Below are 19,411 nucleotides of genomic sequence, written 5' to 3'. Positions count from 1 at the left end.
AATATTAAAACCATCAAAATACAGAAGCCATACTTTCTGACCCATGACCGTGAGCTGATCTAATGACAGCTGACTGAACCAGTTTCCATTACATCATGGCTGCTGAAAAAAAAATCAGAATATTTTATTAAATTATCTCAATAATAAATATTGTTTTCTGTGAAAAACCTGAGATGCATTTGGGATTTTTTTATCAGTTTCTCCCGTTTTTTTATGTGTGCAGCTTATAGATAATATATGTACATATTGTTAGGGAACTTCGCCATGACAGAGTGCTGGAGTTCAAATAATTCAACTTTATTTGAAGAAAAAAATTTCATTTGAGTTCTCCGATCACATATCATATGATTCATAAAAAATTTCTTCCCGAAATACGAAGAGACCTATTATTTATTTAATTTCCACCCCTTTCCAGGTACACCTCCCCATCAAACTACTCCGAGGATGGCTTCTCGCTGGAACAAGCCCGCGCCGATCGTGAACGATTCTTCGCAGAACAATCTGCTCAGCTCACAACAGAACAACCGGAGGAGGACGCCTGGGAAACCACCACCACCATTCGGGGATTGATTGCCGATGAAGATCGCAATGAAGGGGAGCTCGGAGAACTCCGAGATTTCACCACCGTCGCCCCGACGCTCTCGAACGAAGTGATCTCTTCGGGAGCGGGTCAGCGGAATCGTACGGTGGAGAGTCAGAAAACGATTCGGTTGAACAAGACTGAGGTTGAGAGTAAGGATTACGAGGTCGTTTCCAATGAAGTGAGGAATCAAACGGGTAAGGGTAAGAAGGGCAAGTTCTTGGATCAGTTTGGAGCTACCGATGATAACAACATCAATGGAGCTGCATGGGCTTTGGCCGGGATGAGAGTGGTGGAACGGTCTTCTGGCAAAGTTGGTCACGCCGAGGGTGAGAGTGTAGAAATTGTGAGGGATGAGGATGATAATGTGGTATCGAACAATACGTTGAAGCAGCTGATGGACTGGGCCGCGATTATGCAGGAGGCTGACTTTGCCAATAGTTCGTTCATTAGGCCGACGAGTGGAGAAGTTGAACTGATCAACGATATGAAAGATAAGAAGATGTTTGATAGGGAAGAAGTTACGGCTGCCTTGAGTGAAGAAAACAGAATCACTGTACCGATTACGGATTCGGAAGCGGAAGCTTCCGGGGAGATTAGTACAATTGTTCCGAGGATAAATGTCGCGCCGGAGGTTGCTGTTACAACGACCACCGAGGGTGATGACCTGGAGGAGTTCAAATTTGAAGATCGTACTGTGTTGACGACAAAGCGAACGCCTGAGATTACTAATTTTATTCAGGATACCACGACGCAGCCTCCAAGTGTTAGGGGAACGACTACTCAGCGACCAACACGAAGCTACGAGGTCAGTGAGTTTGTCGATGAGAGTGAAGGATTCCAGGTACCAGGTCGATTGACTACTAGCAAGTATGAAATCAATACTAACTTCGAAGATGTCCCGGTAACTACCTACGCTCCATCATTGTCGGTTTTGAGAAAAAGCGATGTGTCTACTGACGCTTCTATCCCTACGACCTTCGAAACAACCAGGCGTTCAAGAAGACCAACAACTACAACGGTACCGGTAACTACAAGTCCTGTCGATGTAACTACAATTCAAACAACAACTACGACGACTTCAACGGCAGCTCCGGTGACAACCACCGAGAATCCTTCGGTCAACGAACTTTCTCAGAAGATCGACGAACAGGAAGTCTCGTCTTCCGAAGTCGAATCCAATGCGATTAATCAGACTAATAGCGAAGTTGTATTAACGACCACATCGACCGCAGTACCAACTACGCTAGTTCTGGATCCCATCGTGGCCCAGCAATCGACAATTGTGCCAGCAATCGCGACTTCCCGCCCTGCTCAAGGAACCACCGATAAAGTAGATTTCGTCAGTCAGAGTAATGGTTCGTCGGAAGAGCCGAGCAACCCTGAACAACCGGTGCTGATCGACGACAAGAATGTCTACGATACGGTGGCCGATACAACGAGGAACCCGAGCTCTAGTCCTGTCCCACGAACTCCGGAACCTACAGCTGAACCAACCGTAACCACTACCCGACGATCGGTAGTACGCCAAATGACCACAACTACGGAGTTGTCCGAGGAAGAATCGATCACCGAGGAAGACTACGTCGAAGTGAATGGTTCCGCCGTCAATGGATCGTCTTCATCGTCAAGATCGCCACTCGATCAACAACCCACGGAATCGACGGTAACGACTCAAGCGGAAGCCGATGGAAGTGAAGAAGATGGAGGTAGTGGCGTTGTCGTGGCCGTAGTTGCCAGCTTGGTCAGCGCGATCGTTGTGCTGCTTCTCGTAGCGGCGTTTGTGAGTATTCGTTGCGGACGATCGGCATGGTTCTGGGGGTGTTTTCCAGGGTAGTTCGTAAGCCATTATTGTATGAGAGCGAAATGTTTCAAACTGTTTTCTTCCTTAATTTTTTGTTGTTGGCTGAAAACTTGAAATCAGGTCAACTTGAATCTCGTTTTAATTTGGGTGTGGTGCATGAGTGTGATCCTCATTTTGAACCCTTTAAAACCTCCGAACGTAGTACTAATACGTCTTCTACTAGATTGTTTTTTCAACCCTATATCTTCATCCTGTATGAGCGAGTGCACATAGTGTAAATAGCCGGTTGTTTGCTCCCATTCCCGTGGAACTGAACCGGGCAATCTCTCGTTGATCAGTTTTACTATCCCCAATTGCAGTTGGTGGTCCGGAAGCGACAGGCTCAGGTGTCCTACGGGCAACGGTGTCGGCCGGTGGGCCTGGATGCGTACAGTTTGGACAACGTTTCAGTTTACAATAGCGTCCGGAGGAAGGGCAACACGATGAGGATGTCCAAGAGGTCGTACGGCAATTCGGCCTTCGAGGATCCGGGACTGAAGACTAACCCGTTGACGGTGGCTGAATTGGCTAATATTATACAGAACAAGACGGCGATCTACGATGAGTTCAAGGAGATTCCGAACATAACCGCAAGGGCTGATGAAGTTCCGGAAGGTTGTGAGGAGAAGAATCGGTAAGTTGATCGGTAAGTATGTGGAACTGTGGGAAATATTAACTCTCCTCCTTCTAGGTATGCCAATGTGGTCCCTCTGCCGGAAACGAGAGTTCATTTGAAGCGGATCAACGACGACGAGAAGACTGAATACATTAATGCAAATTTCGTTAAGGTATGATCTAACACCTGACGTACTTCTAAGTTTTTTTTTTTTTTAAATTTATACTCTACGAAACTTTTCAGGGTCCGAAGGACTCCAGCAACTACTACATCGCCTGCCAGGCACCGATGGAAAACACGATCAACGACTTTTGGCGTATGATCTGGGAGCAAAACTCCAAGGTCATCATCATGGCTACGGATTTGAGTGAAAATGGTGTGGAAAAGTGTGCCGAATATCTACCTCCGTCGGTCGTTCTGGACAACAACCGCACTTTCGGGGATTTCCAGGTGATTTCTTTAATTAAAATATTTTTTAAGTAACATGTTGTATTTATGGAAACAAAATCTTTCGCAGCTCACGCTCAAGAACCGCGAAAACAAGGAGAAGTACACGATCTCCACGGTGCATCTGCGCAACACGCAAACCAACACGTGGCGGGAGATCATGCACTTCTGGTACCAGTGGCCGGACACCGGGGTACCGATCGACGAATCGTCCATCATCGCGATGCTGCTGGAAGCCCGGAGTTACTCCCGATTGGCTCCGGCCGAGATGGCCGAGGCCAGCGTTAATGTGATGGTCGGAAACGGTGGCATCACCAGTATCGCCGAGGAATCCCTGGAAGCCGAATCGGAGAAATCGATGACCAATAATGCCACCCAGGAATCGACCGGCAATAATGTAGATAGTTCCAACAATAACAATAATACCAACAAAGCCAGTGGAGAGAGTTCGCCGCCCAGTAGCGTTGTAGCCAACGGGGGCTCAATCGATAAGCATAAGTCACTTCAGAGGACTCAGGGGTAAGTTCTTATAGGTTCATTCAGAATTAGAAACGAAAATTTAACTGTTCTCCATCCCACCAGACCAATAACGGTGCATTGTTCTCCGGGAACGGGACGAACTGGAACCATAGTGGCGTGCGATGTGGCCATGCGAGCGATCGAGATTCCACCCCGAAACGTGGATATTCCCCATACGGTGTACTACGTGAGGAGGGGCCGGGCTAGCGCGGTGAGGACGCGGGAACAGTACGAACTGATCTACAGGGTAAGTTGGGGAACCACCACAGCAAAGTTTTTCAAGTCGGTGAAATGAAAAAAAAAAAATGAAAATAGCTCGCCCTTACGTAACCAACATTTCTTTTGTGGGTGTACTCCGCCTTGCAGAGTTTTTTAGAAACGTTACTTTTTTGGACACTCCCTAACTTCTCGATCAAGACACTGTATTCTAGATTGACCATGACTCTGTCCTGTCTGAAAGGAAACTTAGCATAGATTCTCCGTTACAGGGGGCGTTTCTTACGATAGTAGACTCCACGACAACGACTAACGACGGACCTTTAGTGTGACTTCATTTATTTGTGGGTGTTGAAACAGCAGTTTGGGCTGGGGAAACAAACTGACTACTGTGGAAACCTGGATCAGGACCCTATGGAGGTCCTATTCCAGACAGCCACTCAATTTTTTTTTCATGGATTTTCATCCGTTTGGATGATTCATCCCGAACAGCCACTCAACTGCCCTCATCAATAGCTAGATACTGGAGGTATCAGTTGAGCTAGCGATTGCTATAGTTAATGTCTCAGGTAGAAACGGGAATGACCTTAATTGCTTTCCTAACTTGCTCTATGCAAAACAATCACGATGGTAGCATTTACTGCTTCAAGTTGAGGTTACTCCTCTTTAACAGATTTTAGTAGCTCCACTTTGTTTACCTTCAGTGATTCCTAGCTCCTACGAGCTCCCTCTTGGCTCCTGGTCCGTCGATCTCCACTTGGCTCCAATCCAACGACCTTTCAGTTGGCTTCTGGTCTCAACACCCTTCCTGCGGCTCAAAATTATCCATGCGTCTTGATGACTTTTGTTGATACCTGAGGCCTAACGCATCCCGGTAGTTCCAGTCTAGCGACCTCCACTTGGCTTTCCGGTCCAACGACCGTCCATGGCACCGACTTGATGACCTTCCGTGACTACCAGAGTTTCCTAGTCCTACGATAACCACTTAGCTTCCGATTTGCCGACCTTCCATGATACCTTCTATGGCTTACCAATGATCTTCCAAAGCGCTTATTCGACGTCCTCCTGACGCGTGCCGGACCTTGCACGGTTCGGGTCCCGCGATTTTCCATCAGCGGGCGATGGCTTGTGTGTGAAGGACTTAAACCGATACCGAGTGATTCGTCACTTACGTCCTAATGCATTTATCATTTGGCGCAAACGTCCTTATGGTCAATCGATATGTTTGGTACCAAAAAACTGATTAAAACATCTCAATTCTTAAACAAATCATTTGGAGTTGATTGTTGAATAGCTTAGACAAGAATCTTATTCATCCTAATCGTGGAAATCAACTTTCAAGGAAACCTGCTTATTGCTTTCTCCTGCGGGAGTGACCACGGATGAAGAGTATCCATCTGGACCTTTCTGGCTACAACCTGAGGCGCCATTGGACTTTTGAGGAGTGGAAAAAATCATCCATTGCTTTCAATTGTTTTGGCTGCCTCTGTAATAACAAAAATAACACTAGCTATTCACACAGGGAAAAGTGAAGCTTATTGTACTCACCTGATACCAATTTCCATCTTCTCATCATGCATGCTTGGATTGGTAAAGATCACTTACTGCAGTCTGCAGACAGTTTCCTATTCTTTTCTCGAATATTTTGAACCCTTAATACCGAAGCTTTTTTCGCGACGATGCACAACGCCGTAAAACCGCCTCGCCGAACTGTTTATTTTGCGTCGTTTTTCATCACATCAATGCATGGCAGAGCAAAACGACGCAAAAACCAAATTGCGCTGAAAAATGAGAAAGTAATCATACGTCCTAAATTCAAACCATCTTGGTAAAGTTATTCATTGATCAACTGAAACCAAGTTTTTACCAAACATAGAACACTACTTAATGAATAATTTGCAGTTTTCTGGCCAATTAGCGAGTTAAGAAATAATGCCAAAACCTGCCGATGCCGATGAGTTCAGCATTGAAGTTTCGTTGAGAAGATAACATGAAAGTATCGAGAGAAACTTCAAGCAAGTCGTGAGGACAGCTTGATTATGTTCATAATTTCAAGCGGATTGAGAGCACAGCTCGAAATGGAAGGCGAGTTGAGAGGACAGCTTGAACATATCGATTGAAATTTCAAACGATTTGATAGGACAGCCTGAAAGTATCAATTGAAATTTCAAGCGAGTTTAGAGGACAGCTTGAAATTGACAGGCGAGTTGAAAGAACAGCCTAAGCGTATCGATAGAAATGCCTAGCGAGTTGAGAGGACAGCTTGAAATTGAAAAGCGAGATGAGAAGACAGCCTGAAAGTATCGATTTCTCTCGATACTTCAAGCGAGTTGATAGGACAGCTTGAAATTGAAAGGCAGGTTGAGAGGATAGCCTAAGCGTATCGATAGACAATTTAAGCGAGTTGAGAGGACAGCCTAACATTGAAAGACGAGTTGAAAGAACAGCCTAAGGGTATCTATAGAAATTTAGAGCGAGTTGAGAGTATAGCTTGAAATCGGATGGCGAGTTGAGAGGACAGCCTGAACATATCGGTAGAAATTTCAAGCGAGTTGAGAGGACAGCTTGAAAGTATCGAGAGATATGGCATTCGAGTTGCGAGGACAGCTTAAAATTGAAAGGCGAGTTGAAAGAACAGCCTGAAAGTATCGAGAGAAATGTCAAGCGATTTTCGAGGACAGCTTGAAATTGAAGGACGAGTTGAGAGGACAGCCTGAACATATCGATAGAAATTTCAAGCAATTTGAGAGGAAAGCCTACGTGTATCGATAGAAATTTCGAGCGTGTTAAGACGACAGCTTGAAATTGAAAGGCGAGTTGAGAGGACAGCCTAAAAGTATCAATAGGAATTTCGAGCGAGTTGACAGGACAGCTTTAAATTGAAAGGCGAGTTGAAAGGACAGCCTGAAAGTAGCGGGAGAAAATTTCAAGCGAGTTGAGAGGACAGCCTTATATTGAAAGGCGAGCTGAGAGGACAGCCTTAGCATATCGAAAGAAATTTAGAGCGAGTTGAGAGGACATCTTGAAATTAGAAGGCGAGTTGAGAGAAAATACTGAAAGTATTAATAGAAATTTCAAGCGAGTTGAGAGGACAGCTTAAAGTTGACAGGCGAGTCAAGAAGACATCCTAAGCGTATCAATAGAAATTTAATGCGAGTCGATAGAACAGCTTGAAATTGGAGGCGAGTCAAGAGGACAGTTGATGTACTTTATCTAATTGTAAACCAAGCGGATTAGAAGGACAGCTTGAGAAAGTAAAAATTAGGCTGGTAGGACAGAAGAATAACTGAAAACTAAGCGGGGCAGCCAAGAACGATTAATAGTGTGCATCGTAAGGACAGCTTATTTTATGTATATTTTATAATAATAAAACAGATAAGATTGAAATTTAAAGCGAGTCTAAGTAGACGACAACTTGAAATTTGGGGAAAAAATTGGGGCGAGAAGACTTTTTGAATTTCGTAGAAAATTGAAAATCCAGCGAGTTGGAAGAACAGCTTGAAAAATGATTCAACCATAAGGCTAGCCGATGATCCATCAGAGATCTCATTTCATAGAAGTGATTAAGATGATTTCGTTCAGTTCGTTAGTAGTTCTTGAATTAAAACGTGTTTCATGTATCTTCCTCTATTCGGGAACCCAACATTTTTGGCGGCAAGGACCTTCCATCAAAAATATAATCGACAAGGATATCGAGAGCGTGAATCTTGGGCTAACTTTTCATCAACCAATAGCAGCAGATTAAGAAGATGTCTTCCTGTAGGGTAAACGAGGTTGCTAAAATGAGGCAGCTCCCCGGGAAAACTGAAACTCGGTTCCACAAGCGATTTCGACTTTGAAACAACCCTAACAAAACACAAATTCTTTTCGAGGTAACTGAAGTCTTTGTTCAACGTCTGGTACCATGCAGTGCGAACCAACGTTGGATAACTTGGTTGATAAGAGCCACGATATCACTAACCTGAAGCAGGATACTCAAATTATCGAAAAAAGGAATACTCGATCAACGCAGTTTCTCCTCATCCTAAGCCATCTGGAAGGAAGCTGAAGAAAGTACCGAATTCTCCTTTCTGGTTTTGCGGGGACATTGATTACGTTCGAAATTGCACGTTTCCAAATTTCTATTGCGGAAGATGCCAGAGCGCTCCATGGAAGCCTACTATTCTTCAGTTGGATTCGGGGAAAAATCTGACGAACTCAGGAAAATACATTCTGAACATGAAATGCATCATACTGGTAAAAAAAGTGGGCATCTCTAAGACGCGCAAGATTGTTGTGCCTTTGACATCACCATCATCTCTACGTGAACTTGAAAACACAATCAATCAGACGGACATTGTTGCGACCATGCAATGCATCCAGAAATACGCTCGACATGTTTGGCGAATCCATGGGGCGAGTAACCATCCGGAAGAATCCAAACAGGGAGGCATTTACGTTACCAGTAATCCTAGTTTGAACGCGCTCGACATCGACCTCATCGAATCATTCAGCCTCTGGTCGGCCCCTTCGACTTTTTGGGCGGATTCATCTGGAAGTCTCTAATACTGCTTGTCGTACGAGACAGTGCTATACAACCAAGATTCGTCGCTGAAGAACAAGTCCCAGTAGGCCTTGGAAGAACAATCTGGTCTGTCACCCTTCCACTAAAAATAAGTACCGTAGTCTAAGCCATTTGCCTCGTACACAGTTCAATGTCTTTTCTGTTCATCTTGCTACATTTGTTGCTGATCTGAAGGTCCACCCTGTGTGGTTGACCGAGGGATTAATGATAAACTAACACATACTAGTTGTAAGAGAACAGCCGAAGAGAACATCATCGTTAAAAAAGAGCCCCCAGAGATCCCCAGTTCGAGAGATTTCTTCGAAGACACGCACACATACACATCCAGTTTGGATGGAAATCGAGCAACGACAGCTCGAGGAGTCGATTTTGTGAGATCGAAGAAGCCAGTCGGGAATACGTTCCAATCCCTGACGAAATAACGCGCTTTTAATTTTTATCTCGAACGGCCATCTTGCGTTGAGTGAGAGTCGAAACACGTTTAAAAAACTGCTCAAGATCGTGGTTCCCCGCGTAACAACGTCAACAAAACTCCAGTGAGAAACGGCGGGCATCATGGTCCCGAAAAGATGTAGTTCACCCGTTATTAACTTGAAAGTGGGCCAAAGTTAGCCAACCTAAGCGAGTCCATGTACGAGTGATCCATTGTAACCCGTTCTCGGAAGGATTTTTCCGGGAATCGCTTGCAACAAACGGACGTACACTTTGCCATAAGATTGGTCTTCACATAAAGGCTCCCACATCAGCTTCGTTTGCGATTTGTCCAATCGAAGCAATCGATGGGACAAATAACAACATACACATAATTATTAAACAGTTAGACATGTAACCAAAGGGATGGTTTACTACGAAAAGGATGTTAAGATAGGAAAAAAAGTATTCCTGGTTCTACCACCAACCAGAACAAGTCTCTCCTTTCCACTGCCCAAAGTGCTTCCAACAACACTCCTCAGCATAAAGTGCCAGCGCCGACGGAAGGACAACGAGCCGAAGCCTGGAAGAACAACGAACCAGGAACCATTGGGAGGTCATCGAGGCAGGTTGGTGAAGAGCTATATGGAGGTCGTTGAGCCGGGACCGCTGGCGAGCCGGAGACCGTGGTAGGTTGTCAGACCAGGAGCCAACTGGAAGATCATCGAATCGTGAAGCCATGTGGAGGTCGATAAGCCAGGAAAAACGGGAGGTCCTCGGATAGTTGCCATGGAAGGTCGTTTGATCGGATCTTCCAATGGATCCAGACCAGAATCCTTGGAAAGTCGGCGAGTCGGAAGCTAGCGGAAGGTCGCTGGGCTGATACAACGAAGCAGTCGTCGGGCCAGATTCTGGGAACCACTGGGAGGCGCAGGCCTTAGGCAAGGCGTCGCGGTGAAGAAGAAAGCTTTGAGTTGTAGCACGGGAAACGAGACCAGAGGTCAGATGTAAGGTAGTCGGATCGGAGCCAGATGGAGGTCGTCGGATCAGGGATCATGAAAGGTCGTCGTACCAGGAGGCTGGAGGAAGGTCGTCGTACCTGGAGGCCGGAGAAAAGGTCATCGATCTGCAACAGGGGCGAGAGAGTCGTGCAATGAATGCGACGAATAAGGTCCGGTGTTTGCGCTGAAGAGAAGTAGCCCCATCTTCAGGAGGAGCCGCCAGAGGCAGTTTAAAGATTGCGAATGTATATGCTGAAAAGGAGTGTTGATATTTGTCCAATCGAAGCAATCGATGGAACAAATAGCAACCACACACATAATTACACATACACATAATTAATAAACTGTTAGATACCATACCATAGGGATGGTTTTGTTATAAATAGGATGTTAAGATAGAAAATAAGTATTCCTAGTTCTACCTCCAAGCAAAACAAGTCTCTCCTTTCCACTGTCCAAGTGCTGCACAACAGCATCAAAACGGCATAGCTGGAAGTGTGGTGTGAAGGAGCAAAAGTAGCGGCGGTGTGCTTCCGGGCATATTCGGTCGAGCCTGAGGGATCTCATACGATTCTCATCAACCTTCGCAAAAGTGTTCAGTAACGTGGTTCCAAGAAATAAGCCAGGCGTATCCAAGCCAAAAGGAAACAGCCTGGAAGTGGGAAAAGGTCGTCAATTATGGGTCAGAAAGAGAAAGAGAGTGGCGGAAAGAATCGCGTAGCCGATTGTTGAGAGGAAAATTGAAGAGCAGTGCACGGAAATGGCCAAGAAAGGAAATTAGAGGGAAAGAAACGAAGTAGAGGAAGAGAAGAAGCTGAAGAAGTGGAGAGCAGTAAAGTAAAGAAGCGGAAGCAGTATGCGGAAGGGAATCTCTCCAGGTTAAGTAATGGAAGAAGGTGGCCCCAACTTGTGACAAGACAACGAATGTGTACAGACAAGTGACTAAAATGAAAAAGGGAAAATATAGAATTAAGAAAAGAAGAAAGCTTGGTGTCTAAAATTATGCCAAGGTCCTCGACGATGGAATTGCGGCTTAAGGTAGTCGATTCTATTCTATTCTATTTTGTTTATTTATAGAGGATTTTAACCAACTTGGTCATTCGTCCTCTTAGGAGATTTATAATAATTACATTTTTAAAGGTAGTCGATGACATTTTGTACTCGAAGTTCAAAGTTTGACGTTTAAGAGTGAAAGATATGACAATACATTTGGAAATATTAGGAGCCATACCATTCTGATGACACCACGTTAGAATTGAATCGATGTCTTTTTGGAGAGCACAGCAGTCAACTAGTGAAGCTATGGTACGAAAAATTTTGAGCTCGTCGGCGTACAACAACTTTTCCGATTCAATGATAGCGCATAGATCGTTGATAAAAAGAACGAAGATCAAAGGTCCCAGATGAACTCCAGAAGTGATTTCGAAAAGGCGTCGAGTTCACGTTGTTTAGTCGTACGTAAGCAGTCCGGTCTACGAGATAAGAGCTGATCCATTCGCAAAACCAATTAGGTAGTCCTATCCGACGCAGTTTTTCGATGACAAATTTGTGCGGTACTCTATCAAAAGCCTTACTCAAGTCTACATAAATTGCATAGACTTGTTGACGTTTTCCTAGCCTAGTTACCAACTTCGAAACGTACATCATAAGATTGGTGGTCGTAGATCTTCGTTTCATGAATCCATGTTGATCTTCAAAAATACATTGATGCACCAATTGATAAAGTAAGTCATAAACGAGGCTCTCGAATACCTTAGACGAACAACTTAGAATCGAAATCCCTCGCTAGTTTTCCACTGGATGCAAGTCCCCGGATTTGAGGATTGGAGTGATCGATGCGATTTTCCATGCGGTGGGAAAAGTACCTTCCGTTAACGATTGGTTAAAAATAATCGAAATTGGTACGGATAACGTATCGGCGCATTTCTTAACCAGAATTGGAGGAACGCCATCTGGTCCAGATCCTTTTGTTTCATCTAACGTAGACAGCTTCCGGAAGACGTCGTTCGAGGATAAATTCAGCAGAGGAAGGTTGAAGTCACGATTTGGCAAGCTATATCTAGGTATGATTCGCATAAAGGTGGTGAGTTAGTGCTAAGAACTCTCTGAAAGAATGTCGAGAATTGGATTCGTTGTATGTGGTCACTTGAGGTATACTCTGAGTACCCTTCCTTTGTCGTTTGCCCAAAAAGATAAGGTGCGAGCATGCTGCAGTCCACCAAAAAAGTTTTTAATTCTCGGAAAGTCCAAGATCCGTTGATATAGGTACCAAGGAAAGGCCACTCTAGGATAAAATGGAAAACAGAACTAATGGTCTTTTAGGATCGAAAAGCGGTCCAACATCTGCATCCTCTGAGTGATTTTGTTGATTGTAAAGCTTCTTGAAATCGAAAAGCTACCCTGCCTGTACTGTTTAAATAAATGTTTATCGCCCTCAATGAGCTTATACATTTTTGAATAACTCACCTTTTTCTCTTCTCTCTCTTTTCCCAACAGGTTGCCAACGTTTATGCTACCAAGCTAACGGGGCCAACGATAGAGACATGAGAACGACTCATTTAAAATCAAGTATTGTGAGTAGCACATTCGAACAGACACACCATCCATCACCGCATCCATCCGCTCCGTCCGCCGCCACAACACAATCCGTCCGGTCGTCCCAGTCCTGTACAGCTGTCGGATGTTGAGAACAACCCCCTGAATCAAAAGCGCTTCTTCGACGGAATTTTCCTCACTCACGCCACCGACGATCATTCACTCACGCTCTCTCTCACTATTAGGCTTACACAAAAATCAAAAGCACTCATTTCTTTGATTATGCGAGAACTCATTCCCAGTCGGAAAGCTTAGCTCTATTTTCCCGGTCGGAATTGTGCTTCTTCGGAATTCTTTTAAAGATCCCTAACGATTGTATCGTCTGACGAAAAATAAACTAGCTTCAACTGGCTGGTTGTATTAGCTATTGAAAAAGCTGCTTTTTCTATGGAAAAATCAAACTTCATGAGCCATATTGTTCGATGGTGGGAAGCTGAACTGCCATTGTTCGGTATCGCATGTGATAGAACTGCCAAAAATACCACTTTTGACGCTGAACACAAAGTTAATTTCTTATTGAAACAGAACCGAGCAATATTCAGAACAAATAGACATCTACAGAACAAGTCGAATGTTACACACGCACAAACACACACACAGCAGTAAGTAAGGAGATAGAAATACACACATACAAATGATCAAAGGAGGAGTTGGGCGTTTATTTGGAAAACTAGCTCCAGCTCTGTTCCCCATGTTACCCTACAAAGTAGGGTTGGATGAGTGGAGGGCTGAGGTGAACTTCCAAAATCGTTACAAATCCACCCGGAGAGAATACTTACTCATAATACTTGATTTTAATCTCTAGTGGGATAGAGACTAAAATTTTGAACGAAACAAAACGCAACGCGAGAATGTAAAGCACCAATCATTAACAGCAGTATCCTGAAAATAGTTTCTCTATTTGTCTGTCTTTACGTTAGGAAAAAAAATGAAAATATGGATTTTTTTTTGTATAATACTGGTACTGAAATTCTCCTCACTCATTAAAAAAAACAACATATTTATAAAGATCAATCCGCGAAAACCTAAACCTATAGAAGCTACCTTATGTAATCGGTTTTGTAATGTATGTTTATTTCCTCTCACAACTTCCACAATGGTTGATTGTTATTTATCCAAAACCACACGATTGGTTTTCCTATTATTCCTATTTTATGATTGTGTAACAACTTCAAGTTCAGAATCACATTTACTAGAAAAGAAAAAGGACGAACTACATATGCGTAAAGGATCGGTTTTAGATTTAAAGACACATTCACACTCTTAGCTATATTTAGAAATAGTTGCCACCCAGGAATTTTGGGTTGGCGTATAATAAAAAAAACCTGTTGCAATATTACACTGTAAACGCTCTTTTTAGGGACAATTTGGAACCTTTACTGGAAAAAAAAGTTTATAAGTACATATGAGTATAGAGATAATTATGTGCACACATAGCTGCATTGTTAGAATGATAAAACTAAGCCTAAAAATTGAGCATGGAAAAAATTGATTAATGTAAAGTTCCAATTACAATCGGCTTTCTCTACGTAGATAAAAATCTACATCGGAAACAGTAAAACTAAGATGTGATAGCAACTCTTTAGAGATTTCCTACCAGGTGGATATTTTCTAAAAACTAAGTTGGAAAAGTGTGAACAGTGAAAATACGCCTAAACTATTTATTCGCTAAAACATATAACAATTGGTACGTTTGAGAAGTGGGTAAATTCCCTTCAACATACTGAATGCAAAGTATGCAGACACTAGACTGAGAATAAATTTGGGAAGTAGAAAAAAAAATTGTAAACGAGAATACCCCAACTTTTTTTTTGTATTAGAACGTAACCAAGTCAGAAAGATTTCCACTAAACTATTTCGAGCAAATCTCCCTCCTAAGTTAAAAGAAATGTAAACTTAAAATTAGAACAAAAAATTGATTAGACGAGCTGTTGAGCGAAAAGAGCAATCAAATATATATTAGAGTAAAAAAAAACACGCACAATTGCTAATCTGTTGATTCTTAAAACGAAAAAAAGGTGAATTGTAAAACTGCTCAGCTTATTGTTAAAGAGAGAAAAACTATCCTGTTGATCATATATTATCAACTGTTGGGTATTTAAGCACAGAAATACGCAATTTAAATCGTGAAAAAACAGCTTCTAAAGCTATACGTATAAACTAATATAAATTTATTAAAAATAAACATGTTGAACTATAGAAGAATTTGGAATGAATGTCGCTGTATGAATGTGAGTAAAATTTCAGATTGTTCGAGAGTGTGGAAATGGTGCTAGCTCTCATCAACACAGCTACTATCCTAAGCTAAAAGTGAATCAAGAAAAAAAAACAGTTAAGGTTAGAAGAGGCAAATATCAAAAAGGTAAAAAGTATATTTTCCCTCTCATTGAAGCAATATTCTAAATCGAGTAGTATAGAAAACAAGTGAATCAAGTTATTGATTGTCATAATCATTTCCAATATCCCCAACCCTATTGTTCCCCAACATTTATACATGTTCGTGTTCATACGTGCATATGTCTCAGTTAGGTTTTTTTCCCCCTTTGTGTAATAAATCATTGAATTGGAAGGTGTTATAATTAACATCTATTGAATAAAAACAATGTGGGTTTTGTTTTTCTGCAACTAAACATTTCCGAACGCCTGACTTTTCAAATATTGATTTATTCATTTAATTTTTAAAAGTTTCGCATGTTCAGATTTTATGTAGGTAGAGTAATCAACAAAATAAGTGATTCTAATGTGGCTCCAGAGAGTTTTTTTTTTCAAGTAGTTCGAACAATACTTACTTACTTAATGGTCCCGCGTTCATTATCGACATCGTTCGAACATCAAAATCGACAATACGATGGAATAAATAAATATAGCAAATCTATTTTGATATCAAATGGGCAAAGAAAATGAAATATATATTTAAAAAAGTGGCTCCAGAGAAGTTGTACACTTGAGCATAAAAAAACCTGTTAATCAATGAAAGGTTTAATTTAATTTATGAAATGAATTTGCGGCTTTATGGATGAGGGTTAAAGCGTTGAAATGAAAGACGGATAGAAGATTTGTCCGTTCGGCACATGTGCACACTCACATGGCGGTCGAACCATCCATAATTAACTGTATCGAAAAATGTAGTGCCTTACTCTATTGGGTACTACTTCTTCAATACAGTTAATTGATGCGAGACTGTGATACACAATCCTAAATCAGTAAACTAGGCAACACTGCATCAAACATCAGTGTATGACAGACGAAAAGGGACGCCATTGTTGAGACGTGAAGAAGTGCGTTTTTAGTTTCTCCCGCGTGTTTTAGTAATATCGATATTACTTCTGAAGAAGTGGAATAAATATTATATCGTTAGTAATCCGTGTTTTATTGAGAGTACCACAAGTGGCGACGAGAAGGGCGAACTCACCCTGGAATCGGCAGGTATGTAAATATTTAAGAACCGGGGAAAACAAACAAACAAAAAGAAAAAAACGAATGACGATTTATTGCGATTCATTCAGGAATCCGAGAAGGCCAGGTCCGGGAGACTGCAAGCCGTAGGTCAGGAAGACCGTAACAGAGGTTAACGGAAACCGAAGGTCAGAGTAAGACCGGAACGAGATCACGGAGATCGGAAATAGGTCGAGCGTAAGACCGTAATTTAGGTCGCGGAAAGACCGGAATTGAGGTTACGTGTAAAACCGGAATCGAGGTTGAGGAAACCGTAACGCGAAAGGTTTGAAATCAATAATCCATTAAATGAGGTTATTTTAATAGATGTATTTGTTTGGCAGGAAATGGAGAGATTCGATTTACCATCATTTGATTTTAAACTGATGGCCTCAAACGAAGTCAGGGACAAATGGGTGCGTTACAAACGACAGTTTGAATATTTGGCACTAGCCAATAATGTAACCAACAAAACCCGTTTGAAAAATATTTTTTTGGCTAGAGCAGGGCCAGACGTCCAAGAAATATTTGCTAGCATTCCTGGAGCAGACGTCGAGGAAGCTAGAGGAATAGATCCGTTTAAAGTGGCAATCGAAAAATTGGACGAGTATTTCGCTCCTAAGCAGCATGAAGCGTACAAACGGTTCCTATTCTGGTCAGAAAAACCAACCGATATGAACGATAAGTTTCTTTTGAAATGTATGGAATTAGCCAGCAGCTGTAATTTCGGGGGAAACAAACAGGAAAGCTACGAAATAAGTATTATTGACAAAATAGTCCAGTTGGCTCCATTAGAACTTCGCGAAAAACTTCTTCAGAAAGAAGTTCTTACCCTGGACGATGTTATGAGAATGGTTACCAATCAGTAAAATTCCAAGCAAATCAAATGTCGACCTCCAGTGAACTATCGGGTTCGATTGAAGTGAACAGAATCGAGAACAATAATGCAACTCCCAAATACGGTCGTTCCAGATGTGGTAAACGTGGGCATAGAGGGGACGACAGTGAATGTCCCGCTTTACATGAGTACTGCAGGAAATGTAACCGGAAAGGACATTATGCTAGATGTTGCCGGTCACAACAAAATTACACACGTCGTGTGACGCGTCCTCCACCTAAACGTGGCCATGGATCTAGTGGTGGTCTTGCGGGCAGCCCAAAACGATCGAGATATCAGTCGGTTAGAAATATCGAATTGAACGATCCAGGTAATTCGGTGACTAACAAACAAAAAAAAATAGATTTATAAGTCTATCGTATGATTGTGTTTTTTAGGTAATTATACTAGTTTTGTGTTCAATATCGGAGACGGGGATGAGCTTCTCTGGGTGACGGTTGGCGGCATACTCATTCAGGTTCTTATTGACTCCGGGTCTGAAAAGAATATAATAGATGATGTGACATGGCAAAAAATGGAAGCTAGTGGTGTTGAAGTTAAAGCTCATAGATTACAGTCAAATCAGAAATTTAAAGGATACGGAAAGTCATCACAGCCCTTGCTGGTTAAAGAATTTTTTGAAGCAACCATCGCTATCGAAACTCCGGATAAACGTATTGAAAAAGAAGCCACCTTCTACGTGATCCAAGAGGGTTCACAGTGTCTATTAGGTCGTGTCACCGCGAAAGAATTAGGTGTTTTAGTCTTGGGTCTACCTAGCACTCAACCAATGGAGATTTTCAATCTACAGATTTCTAGAAAACAACCGTTTCCTAAATTTAAAGGAATCCAACTCGATATTTCAATTGATAAGTCTATTACTCCGGTTGTTCAGCATGCACGCCGCCCGCCTGTTGCTCTTCTCCAAAAGATAGAGCACAAATTAGAATCTTTACTTGTTGCAGACATAATAGAGCCAGTAAATGAGTACAGTGAATGGGTCTCTCCTTTAGTTGTCATTGTTAAAGACAACGGGGAACTCAGGTTGTGCGTTGACATGAGAAGAGCAAATCAGGCAATCAAACGAGAAGCCTACATGATGCCAACTTTCGAAGACTTCCTGCCGAAACTGAAAGAAGCTCGTGTATTCAGTAGATTGGACATAAAAGATGCGTTCCATCAAATAGAGCTCAAAGAATCCTGCAGATATATAACCACTTTTATAACACACAAAGGGGTTTTCCGATACAAGCGACTTATGTTCGGCATTTCATGCGCCCCAGAGATGTTCCAAATGATTATTGAACAGAGTTTATCAGACTGCGAGAATACTGTCAACTTTGTTGATGATATTTTGGTTTTTGGCGAAACAGAGATTGAACACAACCGGGAATTGGAAAAAGTATAAGCAATATTGAAGGCTAAAAATGTTCTGCTGAATTTTGATAAATGTGTTTTTAGAACTAAAGAAGTAACATTTTTGGGCCATCACATTTCAGCAAAGGGCATCAAACCGACAAATGATAAAATAGCAACATTAAAAACTTTCAGATCACCTGAAACAGTTGAAGAGCTTAAAAGCTATCTCGGATTAGTCACCTACATAGGGAGATTTTTACCAGATCTGGCAACGGTTACTGCTCCACTCCGAGCATTAACGCATACAGGAACTCCGTTCGTTTGGGAGGATGTATAGGAAAAAGCATTCAACAAGTTAAAGGAAATGATATCTGATATTAAAACATTAAAATGTTTTGATAACTCTCTACGTACCCGTTTGATCGTCGATGCTTCACCCGTGGGACTAGGTGCGGTACTGGTCCAGTTTAAGGATCCAAAAGATGATTGCAACCCTCGCATTATTTCATATGCTAGTAAAAGTCTCAGCCCAACAGAAAAAGGTATTGCCAAACTGAAAAGGAGGCGCTGGCAATAGTTTGGGCGGTAGAACGCTTCTCGGTGTATCTCCTAGGGAGAAAGTTCGAGTTAGAGACTGACCATAAGCCGTTAGAAGCCATATTTTCAACCACATCTCGACCCTGTGCTCGAATAGAGCGCTGGATATTACGGCTACAAGCTTACTCCTATGTAGTTCGTTATAGAAAAGGCTCAACCAATATTGCTGACCCACTCTCGCGACTTTCTAAAGTGATTGACAAAAAAGATTTCGATGGTGATAACGAATTTTTAATTTTGGCTGTAATGGAATCTGCAGCTATCGATACCAGTGAGCTTGAAAAAGCTTCACAGGAAGATGAAGAGCTTAAACTCGTCCGTGAAAGCATCCAAACTGGTAAATGGGGATTA

At 42.3% G+C, this 19,411-nt stretch overlaps 1 protein-coding gene across 2 annotated transcripts in view; it reads left to right on the top strand.

Annotated features, from left to right (window-relative positions):
- LOC129750772 (titin homolog) overlaps positions 1 to 14,843 on the top strand; it is a 161,784-nt gene extending 146,941 nt beyond the window's left edge. The window contains exons 4-10 of one of the 2 annotated variants that reach the window (XM_055745801.1): positions 416 to 2,363; positions 2,744 to 3,057; positions 3,115 to 3,211; positions 3,283 to 3,489; positions 3,557 to 4,005; positions 4,069 to 4,252; positions 12,694 to 14,843. In XM_055745801.1, coding sequence (XP_055601776.1) covers positions 416 to 2,363; positions 2,744 to 3,057; positions 3,115 to 3,211; positions 3,283 to 3,489; positions 3,557 to 4,005; positions 4,069 to 4,252; positions 12,694 to 12,744 — 3,250 coding nt within the window. In that variant the 3' untranslated portion in view covers positions 12,745 to 14,843. Of the gene's footprint in view, positions 1 to 415; positions 2,364 to 2,722; positions 3,058 to 3,114; positions 3,212 to 3,282; positions 3,490 to 3,556; positions 4,006 to 4,068; positions 4,253 to 12,693 lie in introns of both variants that reach the window. The other variant, XM_055745800.1, reaches the window with a different exon arrangement.
- The last annotated feature ends 4,568 nt before the right edge of the window (positions 14,844 to 19,411 follow it).

The sequence above is a fragment of the Uranotaenia lowii genome, chromosome 3 (assembly GCF_029784155.1).
Source record: "Uranotaenia lowii strain MFRU-FL chromosome 3, ASM2978415v1, whole genome shotgun sequence".
Taxonomy (NCBI): Eukaryota; Metazoa; Arthropoda; class Insecta; order Diptera; family Culicidae; genus Uranotaenia; species Uranotaenia lowii.
This window is presented reverse-complemented; position numbering and strand designations above follow the sequence as displayed.